This window comes from Galleria mellonella, unplaced genomic scaffold (assembly GCF_026898425.1).
Source record: "Galleria mellonella isolate WM207_F2 unplaced genomic scaffold, CSIRO_AGI_GalMel_v1 utg44, whole genome shotgun sequence".
Taxonomy (NCBI): domain Eukaryota; kingdom Metazoa; phylum Arthropoda; class Insecta; order Lepidoptera; family Pyralidae; genus Galleria; species Galleria mellonella.
In genome coordinates, this window is record NW_026442100.1 from 5,231,595 (window position 1) to 5,246,522 (window position 14,928).

Sequence of the window (14,928 nt, forward strand, 5' to 3'; positions counted from 1 at the left end):
TAGCAGTATACCCAACTAGGTCGACCTCCTCGCGGTTCCCCCTGGAAACTATCATGGTTAATTCCTGATGAATTCATCATGATGGGCTAACTGGCCTGTTTTCATTCTCATCTATCACGCTTCACTGGTGCTTCGCCAGCGTATCCCGTTAGCGCAGGCGAGGTTACCATACCATTTTCACCCATCAAAAAAAATCCTGTTACGTTGGTGCAATAAAGTGTTAAATAAATAAATAAAATACAAATAAGCCTGTTCAGTAGTTCACATAATACAGTCAAGTATACTGTGACACCCACGGCATCATACATGCGTTGTCATTCTCCATAAGTATATTTAAATAATAACTCAATACTATGACTAATAAGACAAGAGATTGCATTGCATAAATACATCCGGCCTGTCTGTAGGTACGTAATTTGGAACTGACTTTATAAAGGAGGTTTTCAATTCGCCTGTATTTTTTGTTCATTAAAAAAATAAATAAAAAAAAAACGAGTTATTAGGTAATAATAACTCCGTCGGTTTTTTTTTATTTTTTTTTTAAACAACTTAGAATGGCAATCAAGCTGACGGCCCACCTGATGGAAAGTGGTAACCGTCACCTATAGACATGAGCAGTACCATGAATATAACAGAGTATACTGTTTCGCCCATGATACCACCCATGCGTTGCCATTCCTGAGGACTCAGGTGTTATTCCTCTGTACCCAGTAAATTCACGCCATATCCCACCCTTCAAACTGAAACACAGCCATGTAAACACGACTGCTTCACGGTTGAAACACGAACGGGACAGAGGTACCCAAGCAATCGACTTCTGTACGGTGTAAATGATACGGTAACCCCGCCTACGCTATCGGTATACACTGGCGGGGTACCAGTGATAGGCGAGGATGAAAAGGCAGGTCAGTTAGCTCACCAATTCAACGATAAATTTGTTATGTTAGTTTCCAGGAGGAACCGCGTGGAGGTCGACCTGATAGGGTATGTTAATAGCAAAGAGGACTAACCTGCCCATTATTAATTATCCCTTCCCCCCAACTCCGTCGGTGAGAAATCGAATTGGACTATTCTATTTTTGTCTGAAAGGATATAGGTACTTACAGATTGATCCCGTTGAAATTTTATCAAAATCGGTTCAATAATTTTGTTTTTACATAAAAAATAACTGGTTTTATCACCAATGGAAATAGATTTTTTTCGAAGGACACAATCTTTAATTATCTATAATAAAATACTTGAAGCAGTTATAATAGATTATAATTGATACAACGAGATAAAGGCAAGTATAAATATATTCACCATTTATATGACTAAGTATAATTAGAGTTTGTTTGCAATTATTGTTTCTAATGATGTTCTTGAACACGAAAATATCGATTCATTTAATCGATTTTTGAATCGTGCAATCGATCGATTTATGAAGTGTTCAATTTAATTTTACCATAAAGTAGTTTAGTATATTTCACTTTAAGTGAGTAAGTATATACCAGAGGGAGGCTTTGTACAAAAGTCAATTGCTTGGGCACCTCTGTCCCATTCGTGTTTCTACCGTGAAGCAGTTGTGTTTGCATGGCTGTGTTTCGGTTTGAAGGGTGGGATATGGCAGTGAATTTACAGGGTACAGAGGAATAACACCGTGATTAAAAGCCGTGCTAGATTGAGATATTATATTTTTACTTATGTAATTATTTCAGATTTGTCGCTTCAGAAACTTCGGAAATAAAAAGGGGCCGGGGAATGGTTTCCCCAGCCATATTTTTTATCATAACTAAAAAACTACGCAGTATAAAAATAAATAAAAATCAGTTATAATATAGTGTATATATATAATTCTTTTAATAATATTCTACTTGGACTAGCACATCAATATCGAAATTTTAAGTATCCGCTTTCGTCTCCCTAGCAAAGACAATGAAAATATATATTCAATTACTTCTATTACAATATATGTACTTAAAACTATTGCAAATATCAAATTCATACCATTAATAGTAGCTGAGATTTAACGATATAACAAACGGACGGACACAGCCTTACCATAAGGGTTTTTGTACCTTTTGAATACGGAATTCTAATAAACAAATTGAAGTTCAAACTTCAAATACAATCGATATTTTTTGCGTCTTAAATTGAATTTTTATTAAATTTAGAAAAAAAATCTATTTTTTTATATATATTATCTAATATTCACAATCGAATCATTTGACAAGATCGATTAAAAATAAATTTTCCGATTAATCGATCACGAATCGCCAACCCTACCTGTATCAGATAATAATAAATATGACGTATCACAGTTATACTCAATGATTCAGCATGTATCACTATAATAAAGTGCGCCAGTGGAGCAACACGCGTTCATACGGTATGTACTTATGTAAATATATTTGTTTTTTTTATACAAAACACGTTAATGAACGATTTGTTTTTATAGCGTTTCGAGGACATGTTACTTTTTTAAGATTATCATAAATTTATCTGTGTGTAATCATACAGTGATTATGTACATTTAATATGAAATAATAATTAAAAAGATATTGTTTAACGATTTTAAATTTATTTAACAGTTAAATAAATAATTAGACTTTAATCAATAATTTAATTAGTTAAATTATTGATTAAAGTCTAATTATTAATCTGCGTAGACTTACGTCTGATACTACATGTATACCGCGGTTTCAAATTCAGAAAAGAAGCACCCTATATGTAGTCTAGGATAGTGATCTATCTGTGTACAGAATTTTATTCAAATCTATTCAGTCGTTTAAGCGTGAGTAACGAAAAAAGGATGGGATTGCAAAACCGCATGTAGAAGTCCATTCGAATGCTAATCAAGTCGGTTGGGTTGCATTTAACTGAACTGTTTCAATTGTATATCCACTTTTTACTACCATAGTTTGTAAGGAAATTGTTAATAATTTGTTAGATTACCTTCTCTCTGTCTGACTGGTTCTCTTTTTGATAAATTGGCATCCTTTATTTATGTATTTATATAATTATTTATGTTACCAGAGGGAGACTTTGTACAAAAATCGATTGCTTGGGTACCTCTGTCCCATTAGTGTTTCAACCGTAAAGCAGTTGTGTTTGCATGGCTGTGTTTCGGTTTGAAGGGTAGGATATGGAGTGAATTTACTGGGTACGGAGGAATAACACCTGAGTCCTCAGGAATGGCAACGCTTGGGGAGTATCATGGGCGAAACAGTATACTCTGTTATGTCCATGGTACTGTTCATGTCTATAGGCGACTGTTACCACTTTCCATCAGGTGGACCGTCAGCTTGATTGCCATACTAGTAGTAGGTAGTATAAAAAAAGTTTTTATTTCTAGCGTTAGTTATTATTTATTCTGATGATATTTTTTTGCGACAGATGTCACGGCTGGATTTGGTAATATTTGGCGCGACCGGCTTTACGGGCAAGAAGGTCGTGGAGCAGGTGGCCCGTGGGGGGAAGTACTACGACAATCTATCATGGGGAGTGGCTGGCCGCTCGCAGCAGAAGTTAGAAAACGTGTTGGCTGATGTTTCTAAGTTAACAGGTATAGGATACTTTTGTAGGCATAAAAGGAGTATAATATTTTTTTCATTCCATAAATGCCTGAACAGTTTTGAATGTAGGCATAGGTAATATGGATACTGATCCGATATTTATATATTGGGTTCTTATATAATATATAGTTTTTTTTTAAGAGTTTCCTCTTGTCGGTGCAACTAATTCATGCATCTTCTCCCAGCCAGTTCTATCTCAGGCCATATGCTTGATCTCCCTAGACGACATGACATCTAGTGTTTCCTTTATCTGTCCCATGTAGTTATTGCACGGTCTTCCTCTTCCTCTTTTGCCCTCTATTTTTTATAATAGCATATAATTTATAAGGTCATCACCCATTTCAATATCGCCCATATCGGTCGGGTATCTATTTTCGAATATTTTAAAAGTCTGTTAACCAATATTATTATTTGGATAACAAACTTTTAACATATACGTTATTGGACCAATATATAGGTATTGTATCTAAAATATATACATATTACTTTATATTACCCACTCCTATTTGGATGTATGGATACGTTAGAATCCTTGCATCATCCTGACTGACACTGGCTATAATTTTTTTAGTAATTCGTTTTGACACGCGTGTTTTAGTTTACGAAGCGAATGTACGTCATATAAATATATATAAATGTATCGTCATATTTACGATATGTAAATGTACATCATCATCATTATTATGTCAGTGGTTATTTGTCCACGGCTGAACATAGATCTTCCCTTATAGACTATCATAAAGAACGGTCCCGAGCAAACGGGCTGGGACTATGTCCTCCTGGTATTTGCCATTGAAAGATTTCGCCAGTAGTTCTCACGCTTAGCAGGAGGGATGGCAACTGTAGACAGGCTTTGGTTTTAAGAGTGACGCTACTGCTCATTTTTCAACTGTTAAGTTACTTGTCTCTTATGACTTCCATGGGAAAGAAAGGGTTGCCCCATTCTATGCCGGGACCATACAGCAATGAAGCACAATGTACATTTTTCTATAAAAATATGAGTCAAAAAGGATTCATATCAGCTTAACAAGTGGATGGGTTGTTTTTGTATAGGAGCCCAAAAATATAGTTATTGAATACCTAATGTTACTTTGGGAAAATGATGGTTCTTCAAGCGTGCTTATAACTTTTATTTTACATGTGTAAGTATAAAAGTTGGCTTTATTCCTGCTATTAACTGCAGGTAAGGACTTATCACATGTAAGGGTGATAGTGGCTGACACTGGTGATCACAAATCGCTGCGAGAGATGTGCTCGCAGGCGAAGGTGCTGGTGAACTGCTGCGGCCCGTATCGCCTCTACGGAGAGCCGGTGGTACGCGCCGCCATCGAAGCCAAGACCCACTACGTGGACATCAGTGGCGAGCCCTTGGTTTGTACTACAAATGTCGTCTACTTAGACCTTTTTGGTAGTTCTGAATCGTGAAAATGACAGAGCGATCCTTCCTAGCTGTAGAATATTGGTGGTCAGCTTGAATATGGGAAATAGAATTCAGAATGAATATCAGTAATGAAAATAGAAATTATTGTAACTATTGGACTGAGGGGAAAGGAATTGTTGGCAATGGAGTTTGCCAGCCCCATTGCTAGCAATATACCCTATTAGGTCGACCTGCACGTGGTTCTTCTTGGAAACCATCGTGAACACCTCTTGTTGAATTCTTTCACGGTGGGCTAACTGACCTGCTATATCCTCACGTATCATCTCTTATTGGAGCTCCGCCAGTGTATACCGAAAGCGCGGCCGGTGTTACCATTCCATTATCATCCGTTAAAAAAAAACTATTGGGCTTAGATACTCGTGTCACACTCATGTTGTTGCTGCGAAGTAGCTATGTTGATATGGCTGCGTTTTGCTTTGAAGGATGAAACATGACGGTGAAGTTTTAGGGTACGGAACTATGGAGACAACTTCTTAATAAATAGGTTAGAAGACGTAACTTTTTAGTTGTCAGAAAACTCTAGTATGAAGAATAAGCATGGGCGTCATATGTGATGTGTGCAGTTCATATCTGCAGGCGACGGTTACCACTTGCCATCAGGTGGACCGTCAACTTGTTTGCTATTCTAAGATTAAACAGGTTCTATAATTCTGAGGGAGAAATCCATTATGACATAAACCAATTATGAAATTGAATGTAGTAAGAGAAGTGATATTACAAATTAGTTTTATTAGAAACTATTGACACCCGATCCTCTTTGTCTATCCAATAGAATATATGTAACAGCTCGAAATGCTTCGAAGTTTCGTTTATCAAGTCTTCTTCTTTAGGATCCTTTTTAAGAGGCATTATACCGATGAAACCGAATATTTTTCTCAAAGCATAAAAAAATTTAAGGTCACACAGCATGTCTAGTTGTTTTCGGTAAAGTTCCCGTCTAAGAGACACGCTTTGTCAGGGTGATGATGTCGATATCACCTGTGTTACAGTTTATGGAGACGATGCAGCTGGTGTACGACGCGCAGGCCCGCGAAGCGGGCGTGTATGTGGTGAGCGCTTGTGGCTTCGACAGCATCCCCAACGACATGGGCGTCGTGTTCCTGCAGCAGAACTGGGAAGGTACATAGTCATTAGATATTAGGCGATGTTTAGATGTTTGTCTCTCAATCACGGCTAAACAAGCGAATGAATTTAAATATTTATGTTCGCATGAAACCTATTTTTCCGTGCCGAGTCCATAGGGATTTCAAGAAAATCAATCAGTTAATCAACCAACCAATCAATCAATAGATCAATCAGTCAATACACCAATCAATCAATAGGTCAATCAATCAACTAATAGATCAGTCAGTTATTCAATCAATCTCTAAATTTTTTTGCAAATAAATCTCTAAGTTTTAAGTTTTTTTTACAAGCATTCTTCTTAAAACATCTTCAAAACTCAACTGCAGTTGCAAATCCGCCTGACAAGCGTGGCAACTACTGGCAAAACTCCCCTAGAGAGAGTGTTATGTTCAGCAGTGGACAGTTAAAGGCTGATGATTTAGAAATTGGTAAAATATGTAAAATAATTCAGTATATACGTGTTCGCGTGTGTCGAGGTAGCTAGGAATGATTAATGAATTGCATTTCGAGCAAGCATAAAATTGCAACAAGTAAGCGATACTACCCGTATTGTCCCAGCCAGTGCATTCTGTGCAAACTTCAATATTGTAAATGTCAGTAAGTGAAAGTAGCAATTTTACATCAGGCAGATCCTTAACACAATCATTATTACCAAGAAGGAAGTTACGTCAATGCCAAGAATACAAAAGAAATAATTTGACAATTGCAGGTACTTTAAACTCAGTGGAATCGTATATGAGCAGTTACGTATCACCCGAAGTAAGAGAGGAGGCGAATAAAACCGGCATTCTTAATTATGGCACGTGGGACTCTCTTGTTTATGGGTAAATTTTTAAATTATTAAATAAAATTTTTAAATTTAGTAAATTTTTTTTACAACACAGGGGGCAAACGAGCATTCTGCTCACCTGGTGGTAAGTGACTACCGCCGCTCATGATCACCCACAACACTAAACGCATTGCAGGTGTGTTGCCGGCCTTCTAAAAAGGAATATGCTCTTTTCTTGAAGGTTATGTTGTCGTATCGGTTCGGAAATACTGCTGCTGGAAGTTGATTCCAAAGAATGGTTGTGCGTGGAAGAAAGTGCATTGAAAAACGCACGGTGGAGGACCGCCACTCGTCCAGATGGTTGGGATGAAATTTTAGTTTAAGGCGGGCGGTATTGTCTAAATATTACGAGTCTTTATAATTTAATTTGTAGATACATTTACAATACAATATTTACAATAAGTTAGATAGATAGATAGATCGTTTATTTGTTTGTTACTAATCACACACAACATGTACATAAGAATAGATAATACATAAAACAACATAAGATTTATAATTGTGTTATTATGTGTGATCTGCAGCAATACAAAAAGGTCGAAGCTCAGCGTGTAACATTGTTCAAGGAACAAAACACTGATTTTCAGCTTTAACCCATTTGAGGGTACGTGAAAATAATAAATAAGTGTAATCTTTTGGAGGAAACAATAAAGAATATCTATCTATCTATCTATCTACATTACAAGATACAAAATATTTTAAATTTAAAAAACAATTTTTGTGTTAAAATTTGAAATTAACGTGTTTCTTGCAGACTTTCTGATCAATTGAAATTGGGATCTGTACGCAAGCAGTTATTTCCAGAGAAAAAGCTCAAGTTTGAACCGAAATTGAAGTTACGGTAAGCATAATAAGCTCCATAGTATTTATTTTTATAAATACAATTCCAAACTTTTTTGAAGTCAGTTAAAATATTTATAAATATTTGTTATAAGTGGTGGTGTAGTAGAGTCCTTAATTATTAAGTGATAATTATGCAATAAAAAAAATGTCTCGTTTATACAACTTAGAATGGCAAACATGCTGACGGCCTACCTGATGGAAAGTGGTAACCGTCGCCTATAGACATGAGCAGTACCATGGACATAACAGAGTAGACTCTTTCGCCCATCATATCGTTGCCATTCGTGAGGACACAGGTGTTATTTCTCTGTACCCTGTAAATTCACTGCCATATCCCATTCTTCTAACCGAAACACAGCCATGCAAACACAACTGCTTCACATGCTAGAAACACGAATGGGATTGAGGTGCCCAAGCAAACGACTTTTGTAGTTATGTGGGGGCATTGATCAGAATAAAGATTTTTATTTATAATTAGACACATATCTTATATTTTAGATTTTTTCATGAAAATCTGAAATTCCAATATCTCTTCTCACGAGGTCCTTAGTTTTATTATTCACCAGTCTAATTAGGAGTCTCTTATAAAGTTTTCTCCAATATTTTTATTATCTGGATGTTCTAGAAAGTGCTCCTAGGTGTTTGTCGCCTTATATCTAATTAGTTTTATTAAAAAATTGCATACTTATACGTTTGATTGTCCAGGGCTCCGTTCCACAAACGAGGCAACGAGTGGTATGCGCCCTTCCTGGGCGCAGATAAGTTCGTAGTGTACCGGACACAGCATCGGGCGTACTTTGACGGCGAGAGACCGGTGCAGTTCGAGGTTCTTTTAAATTATATTATATTTTTTTACAATACAGGGGGCAAACGAGCACCTGATGGTAAGTGACTACCGCCGCCCATAATCACCCACAACACCAAAGGCATTGCAGGTGTGCTGCCGGCTTATTAAAAAAAGGAATATTATATTATTATTGCTGTATGGTTTTGGGATGGAATTGACCACCCCTTCCTTTCTCATGGGTACTGTAAGAGGTGACTAAGAGTATGCTTGAGGGATGAGTAACAGCATCCCTTTTAAAACATCACCAAAGGCTAACTGCGGTTGTCAATCTACCTGCAAAGTGCGCCAATTACTGGCGAAATCCGGCGAATGCGACGAATACGACGATGGCGAAATGGGGAAGGTTTATGTTCAGTAGTGGATGATGAAGAATATTCTATCTATATCTGTCCCCTCCTATAAGAATACACCATCATGATTTTGTTACGATGTGATTTTTTCATAGGCATATATATTATTTTTACAAGTACCATTTATTTTAAGGTATACTTCAAGATGACCAACCTACTCCTTGCACTTCTCTTCACCCTGGCTGCTGGGTTTCTATTTGTAATGGCAATGTTTAAGTTCACGAGGAATCTACTATTAGATCATCCCAGGTTCTTCTCTGCCGGAATGCTTACAAAGCAAGGCCCCAGCGAGAGGGTGATGAACAACTGCCATTTCAGAGTTGAGTTGATCGGTAAAGGGTGGGGGAAGGGAGTGGATTCAAAGAGTACGCCGCCGAATAAGACCATGGTCGCAAGGGTAAGTATGGTGATGGTAGAAGCTTTATTTTACTTACTTACTTACTTACCTACCAGAGGGAGACTTTGTACAAAAGTCGATTGCTTGGATACCTCTGTCCAATTCGTGTTTCTACCGTGAAGCAGTTGTGTTTGCATGGCTGTGTTTCGGTTTGAAGGGTGGGATATGGCGTGAATTTACAGGGTACAGAGGAATAACACCTGAGTCCTCAGGAATGACAACGGATTGGGGTTATCATGGGCGAAACAGTATACTCTGTTATGTCCATAGTACTGCTCATGTCTATAGGCGACGGATACCACTTTCCATCAGGTGGGCCGTCAGCTTGATTGCCATTTTAAGCTGTATAAAAAAATCACTACTTTAAGAGATTGTAGACCTGAGTATATGATATTAATTTCAACTTGATATCTCCACGCGATCCTAAGAAAAAGGTTCTTGACACACGGACGGATGGACGGATAACGAAGTAATCCTATAAGAGTTCCGTTTTTCCTTTGGAGGTACGGAACCCTAAAACAAACTTTTTTATAATTTTTTAATTATATTGTTATTAAAACTATTGAACTGTAAACGCAGGTGTCAGGAGTGAACCCCGGCTACGGCGCCACTGTGGTTGGAGTGTTGCACAGCGCCCTCACCATTTTACGTGAACAGCACAAGATGCCCAAGTGAGTATGCCAATACATTTTTTTCATCGATGACAATGGAATAATTTACTGAGTACAGAGAAATAACACCTGAGTCCTCAGGAATGGCAACGCATGGGGGGTATCATGGGCGAAACAGTATACTCTGTTATGTCCATGGTACTGCTCATGTCTATAGGCGACGGTTACTACTTTCCATCAGGTGGGCCGTCAGCTTGTTTGCCATTCGAAGTTGTATAAAAAAAAAAGTTACCCCGCCTGCGCTAACGGTTTACACTGGCGGGGCACCAGTGAGAGATGATAGGCGATAATGAAAAGGCAGGTCAGTTAGCCCAACGTGATAAATACACCGGGAATTCAACACAATGGTTTCCAAGGGGGACCACGTGGAGGTCGATCTGGTAGGGTATATTGCTAGCAATGGGACTGGTAGTCCGCATTACTAACAAACTCCTCCCCCCAGTATGCCAATACATTGCGGGTGACTGATAGAAACACATACATTATCTTATTTATTTCTTTATTTATTCATTAGTACAAATATGTGTACATGGCGGACTTAATGCTAAAAGCATTCTCTCCCAGTCAACCATAGGCAAGTGTCAGAATACTCGAATGCGGTACTACTAATTATTGATATACATACATACTAAAATTACATATATAAACGAATAAATATATATAAATAACAAATATACTTACACATATATGACATATACTATATTATACACGAATTTGAGAATAATATAAAGCACTTACTGTATTAATTAAGTATTTACTGTATTATCTAAATACCATATTTAGATTAAATATTTATACTTAAATAGCCGTGTGGTCCTGACATAGAATGGGCCATCCTTTTCTTTCCCGTGAGGGTCGTAAGAGGCGACTATGAGAACTTAAAGGTCTAGTGAGAACTTAAAGGGATGGGTAGCAGCGCCCCTATTAAAATGGTAATGTTTTAATAGGGACGCTGGTTTTTGGACCAGAGGGAGACTTTGTACAAAAGTCGATTGCTTGGGTACCTCTGTCCTATTCGTCTTTCAACCGTGAAGCAGTTGTGTTTGCATGGCTGTGTTTCGGTTTGAAGGGTGGGATATGGCGTGAATTTACAGGGTACAGAGGAATAACACCTGAGTCCTCAGGTATGGCAACGCATGAAGGGTATCATGGGCGAAACAGTATGTGTGTGTACTGTTATGTCCATGGTACTGCTAATGTCTATAGGCGACGGTTACCACTTTCCATCAGGTGGACCGTCAGCTTGTTTGCCATTCTAAGTCGTATAAAAAATATAGGGAAAGCCTAACTGCGGTTGCCAACTCGCCTGTCAAGCGTGGGTATTGGCAAAACTTCCCCCCTAATGGGAGAGGCCTATGTCCAGTGGTGGACAGTAAATGCCTGATATGATATTGATCGAGAATTATTCTCAGTTTCTTCAATTGGCGAAACTTGAAATTGTTACGTTTACGTTTTCAGAGGCGGAGTGCTCACGACGGGGGCTGCATTTCGTAATACAAGCCTTATACAACAACTTCATGAAAATGACTTCAAATTCGAAATTATTGAGAAAAATTAGTGTTTAGACTTATAAGAAGTGTCAAAATAAGTGAATTTGTAAATGTGAGTTTGTTAAGGTTTTTCCTTGTATAGGTTTTTTTTTATTGATTCGTAAATAAATTATTTATTTTCGTTATTTTTACTTCGTTGTTGACTTAGTCTTTTACCAGAGGGAGACTTTGTACAAAAGTCGTTTGCTTGAGCATCTCTGTCCCATTCGTGTTTTTACTGTGATGTTTGCATGGCTGTGTTTCGGTTTGAAGGGTGGATAAGGATGGGTGGACATGATACACATTTGTGACCTGTCTCGGTTTCGGACGGTTTTTTTTTTTTATTAAATGCACGTGTTGCTACAATATCATCATTCTACAAGTAAAAGTTACTTGCAATTACATTTAATGACGACGTAGCTCCATCTAGTGGAAAGTCTGTAATACTCCGCATTGCGGCGAATTAACAATATCTAGAGTATGTTTCCATTTATTTCGTTGTAGTTGTTGAAGGCGAGGAATGAAACAAAATATAATACACCAGTATTAAAGAAGGTAAACTGAAAATAAAATGCAGTACCTAGTCGCCTGATCGGTAATTTATGGTTGGATAATATCCTCTTACGAAGAAAGATCTGTACCGTTAATTTGTTGTAATGGAAATACTTACAGCGCCATCTATGGATTTTTGTGTAAAACAATAAGATAAAAATTTTCATTGGAACAAATTAAATAGTAATGTAAGCAGGAATACGTATAATAAATATAATTAAGTATTTTAGATGTAGATATGGTATTTTAAAGGAATTTGAAAGATTAAGATTCTCAATTGAACTGAATTTTTGCTTATTAGTTCATATTCAATAATAGTGTTGTGCCGGATCATTAAAATGTATATATACCAATGCGGTAAGTAATTAGTATCGAGATCTATCAACACGGATATGGACTTATACTTTTTTACTCTGTTGGTATCAGATAGTTTTTTTAATGGATGATAAGGGAATGGTAATCTTTGTGCGCTATCACCATATGCTGGCGGAGCACCATTGAGGGATGCAAGGGGACGATGAAAGCAGGTCTGATCCATTGCGACGAATTCATTAAGAGTACTAATAATAATAAAAAAGTAATGACAAAATAAATTAAAATTAACCTTGATGACTTCTAAAGGGCAATTCCAGCAATAGGCCCATTAGCTTCTGTTACTGACAATCTTTTATCCCTCATGAAATAATAGTTAACTTTTCGCGTTAGTAACATGATATTTCGACTTGTACTGTGCGAGTTTTATTGTTTTGTTTATAATTTAAATTAAATTGTTGAGATATTTTAAAATAATAAACTATCTATAATTAGAATTCCACATAATGACTCGTGTCATTATAAAAACAGGTAAAACATCCCTTCAATATCCAATATTCGGCACATCACTAATATGCATAATTGTTTTATATTATTATGCGCTGTAGAGTTTTTGTGTAACATTAATTCGAATCGTAATTATAATTTAGTTATGAATGTACATTGACGCACTATTTTGAAGGAAAAGGACAGGAATTAAAAATGAGCATGCATAAAAGTAGTTCCTTATGACGAAACAAGATGGCGTTGCCTTACTCAGATTTGTAGTTCTGAAAGTATACTTACGTGGTATATTTACTCAATAGGAATTAATTTTGTAGGAAATAAATATAACAACAACAGGGTCTTCTCTTAGCCCGCCAGATGATGTGTGGGCGGGCGGGGTAGGGGCCTCGGGGCGTACCCCATTACCCCGGCTTCAACTCCGGAGGCGACGACCTCCGGATCGTTGGATTTGCAACCGGCATACACTGTTGTTCTGTGTATGTCGGCATGGTGTCTTCATTCTTCTGGGCTTCTTTTCTTCGCTCTTGAGTTAATATTTGTATATATATATATATATATATATATATATATATATATATATATATTTTAATAATGTATATTTTTATATGTATAATCCGAGTTTCGTCGAATGAGCAAGCTTTACACATAGAGACTTAATATTTATTAAATCACTACATAGTATAAAGTTTACTTGAAGAGGGAGACTTTGTACAAAAGTCGATTGCTTGGGTACCTCTGTCTCATTCGTGTTTCAACCGTGAAGCAGTTGTGTTTGCATGGCTGTGTTTCGGTTTGAAGGGTGGGATATGGCGTGAATTTACTGGATACAGAGGAATAACACCTCAGTCCTCAGGAATGGCAACGCATGGGGAGTATCATGGGCGACACAGTATACTCTGTTATGTCCATGGTACTGCTCATGTCTATAGGCGACGGTTACCACTTTCCATCAGGTGGGCCGTCAGCTTGTTTGCCATTCTAAATTGTATAAAATAGTATAAAACAAAGTCGCTGTCGCTGTCTGTCCGTCCCTATGTCTGCTTAAATTTTTAAAACTACGCAACGGTTTTTTTTCATCGCACTAATGACCAGCTGAACAATACAGAGCGTGACATTTATTTTGCTAATAATGCCACATTTCTTGATACAACACTGTAATTTATTTTACAGATACCCTATTTTAGTAATATAAAACATGTTGTTTACTGAATCTTGTACTATTTTAATATAGCGAAACTGCATGTAAATATATATCTAATTGAAGGCATTGGTGTCTAAGATACAGGCTAGGCCTAGTTTAGACACTAATGTGCTGGGCATAATGCTACATTTTATACACATATAATTCACATTGCCGAACATAAGTCTCCCTCTTGGGAGGTTTTGCCAGTGGTTGCCACGCTTCGCAGGCGGATTGGCAACCGCAGTTAGGCAATGGTTTTTTTTACAACACAGGGGGCAAACGAGCATGCTGCTCACCTGGTGGTAAGTGACTACCTCCGCCCATGATCAACCACAACACTAACGGCATTGCAGGTGTGCTGCCGACCTTTTAAAAAGGAATATGCTCTTTTCTTGAAGGTTATATTGTCGTATCGGTTCGGAAATACTGCTGCTGGAAGTTGATTCCAAAGAGTGGTTGTGCGTGGGAGAAAGTGCCTTAAAAAACTCACGGTGGAGGACCGCCACTCGTCCAGATTGGTTAGGATGAAATTTTAGTTTTTGGCGGGTTATAAGGTGGTGAAAATTTGGTGATGTTTTAAGAGGGACGCTGCTGCCCATTCCTCGCCCTTCTTAATTGCCTCTCACAATACCCATGCGAAAGGAAGGGGTGGCCTATTCTATGCCGGGACCATACGGGCTTAGTAGTTTCAAGTTTAGACCAAAATAACTAGTTTTGTCGCAATTGAAGTTGGTTTTTTTGTAAGACAATGTTTATTTTTATCTACAGTGCTGTTCACGTCAATAGGT

At 37.5% G+C, this 14,928-nt stretch overlaps 1 protein-coding gene across 1 annotated transcript; it reads left to right on the forward strand.

Moving 5' to 3' along the window:
- The first annotated feature begins 2,238 nt into the window (after window positions 1-2,238).
- Window positions 2,239-11,738, forward strand: LOC113518747 (lipid droplet localized protein-like). Its single transcript, XM_026903714.3, has 10 exons — window positions 2,239-2,368; window positions 3,376-3,544; window positions 4,738-4,925; window positions 5,985-6,114; window positions 6,830-6,944; window positions 7,704-7,790; window positions 8,498-8,618; window positions 9,123-9,386; window positions 9,966-10,057; window positions 11,516-11,738. Exons 2-10 carry the CDS (start codon window positions 3,376-3,378, stop codon window positions 11,613-11,615), a joined length of 1,266 nt encoding a protein of 421 aa, XP_026759515.2. The 5' UTR covers window positions 2,239-2,368; the 3' UTR covers window positions 11,616-11,738.
- The last annotated feature ends 3,190 nt before the right edge of the window (window positions 11,739-14,928 follow it).

Bases quoted from the DNA above. Each gene is read 5' to 3' on its own strand.
- LOC113518747 (XM_026903714.3), top strand. From the start codon at position 3,376: ATGTCACGGCTGGATTTGGTAATATTTGGCGCGACCGGCTTTACGGGC. The intron at 6,115-6,829 runs GTACATAGTCAT...TGACAATTGCAG, and splicing joins CCTGCAGCAGAACTGGGAAG to GTACTTTAAACTCAGTGGAA. The intron at 10,058-11,515 runs GTGAGTATGCCA...TTACGTTTTCAG, and splicing joins GAACAGCACAAGATGCCCAA to AGGCGGAGTGCTCACGACGG.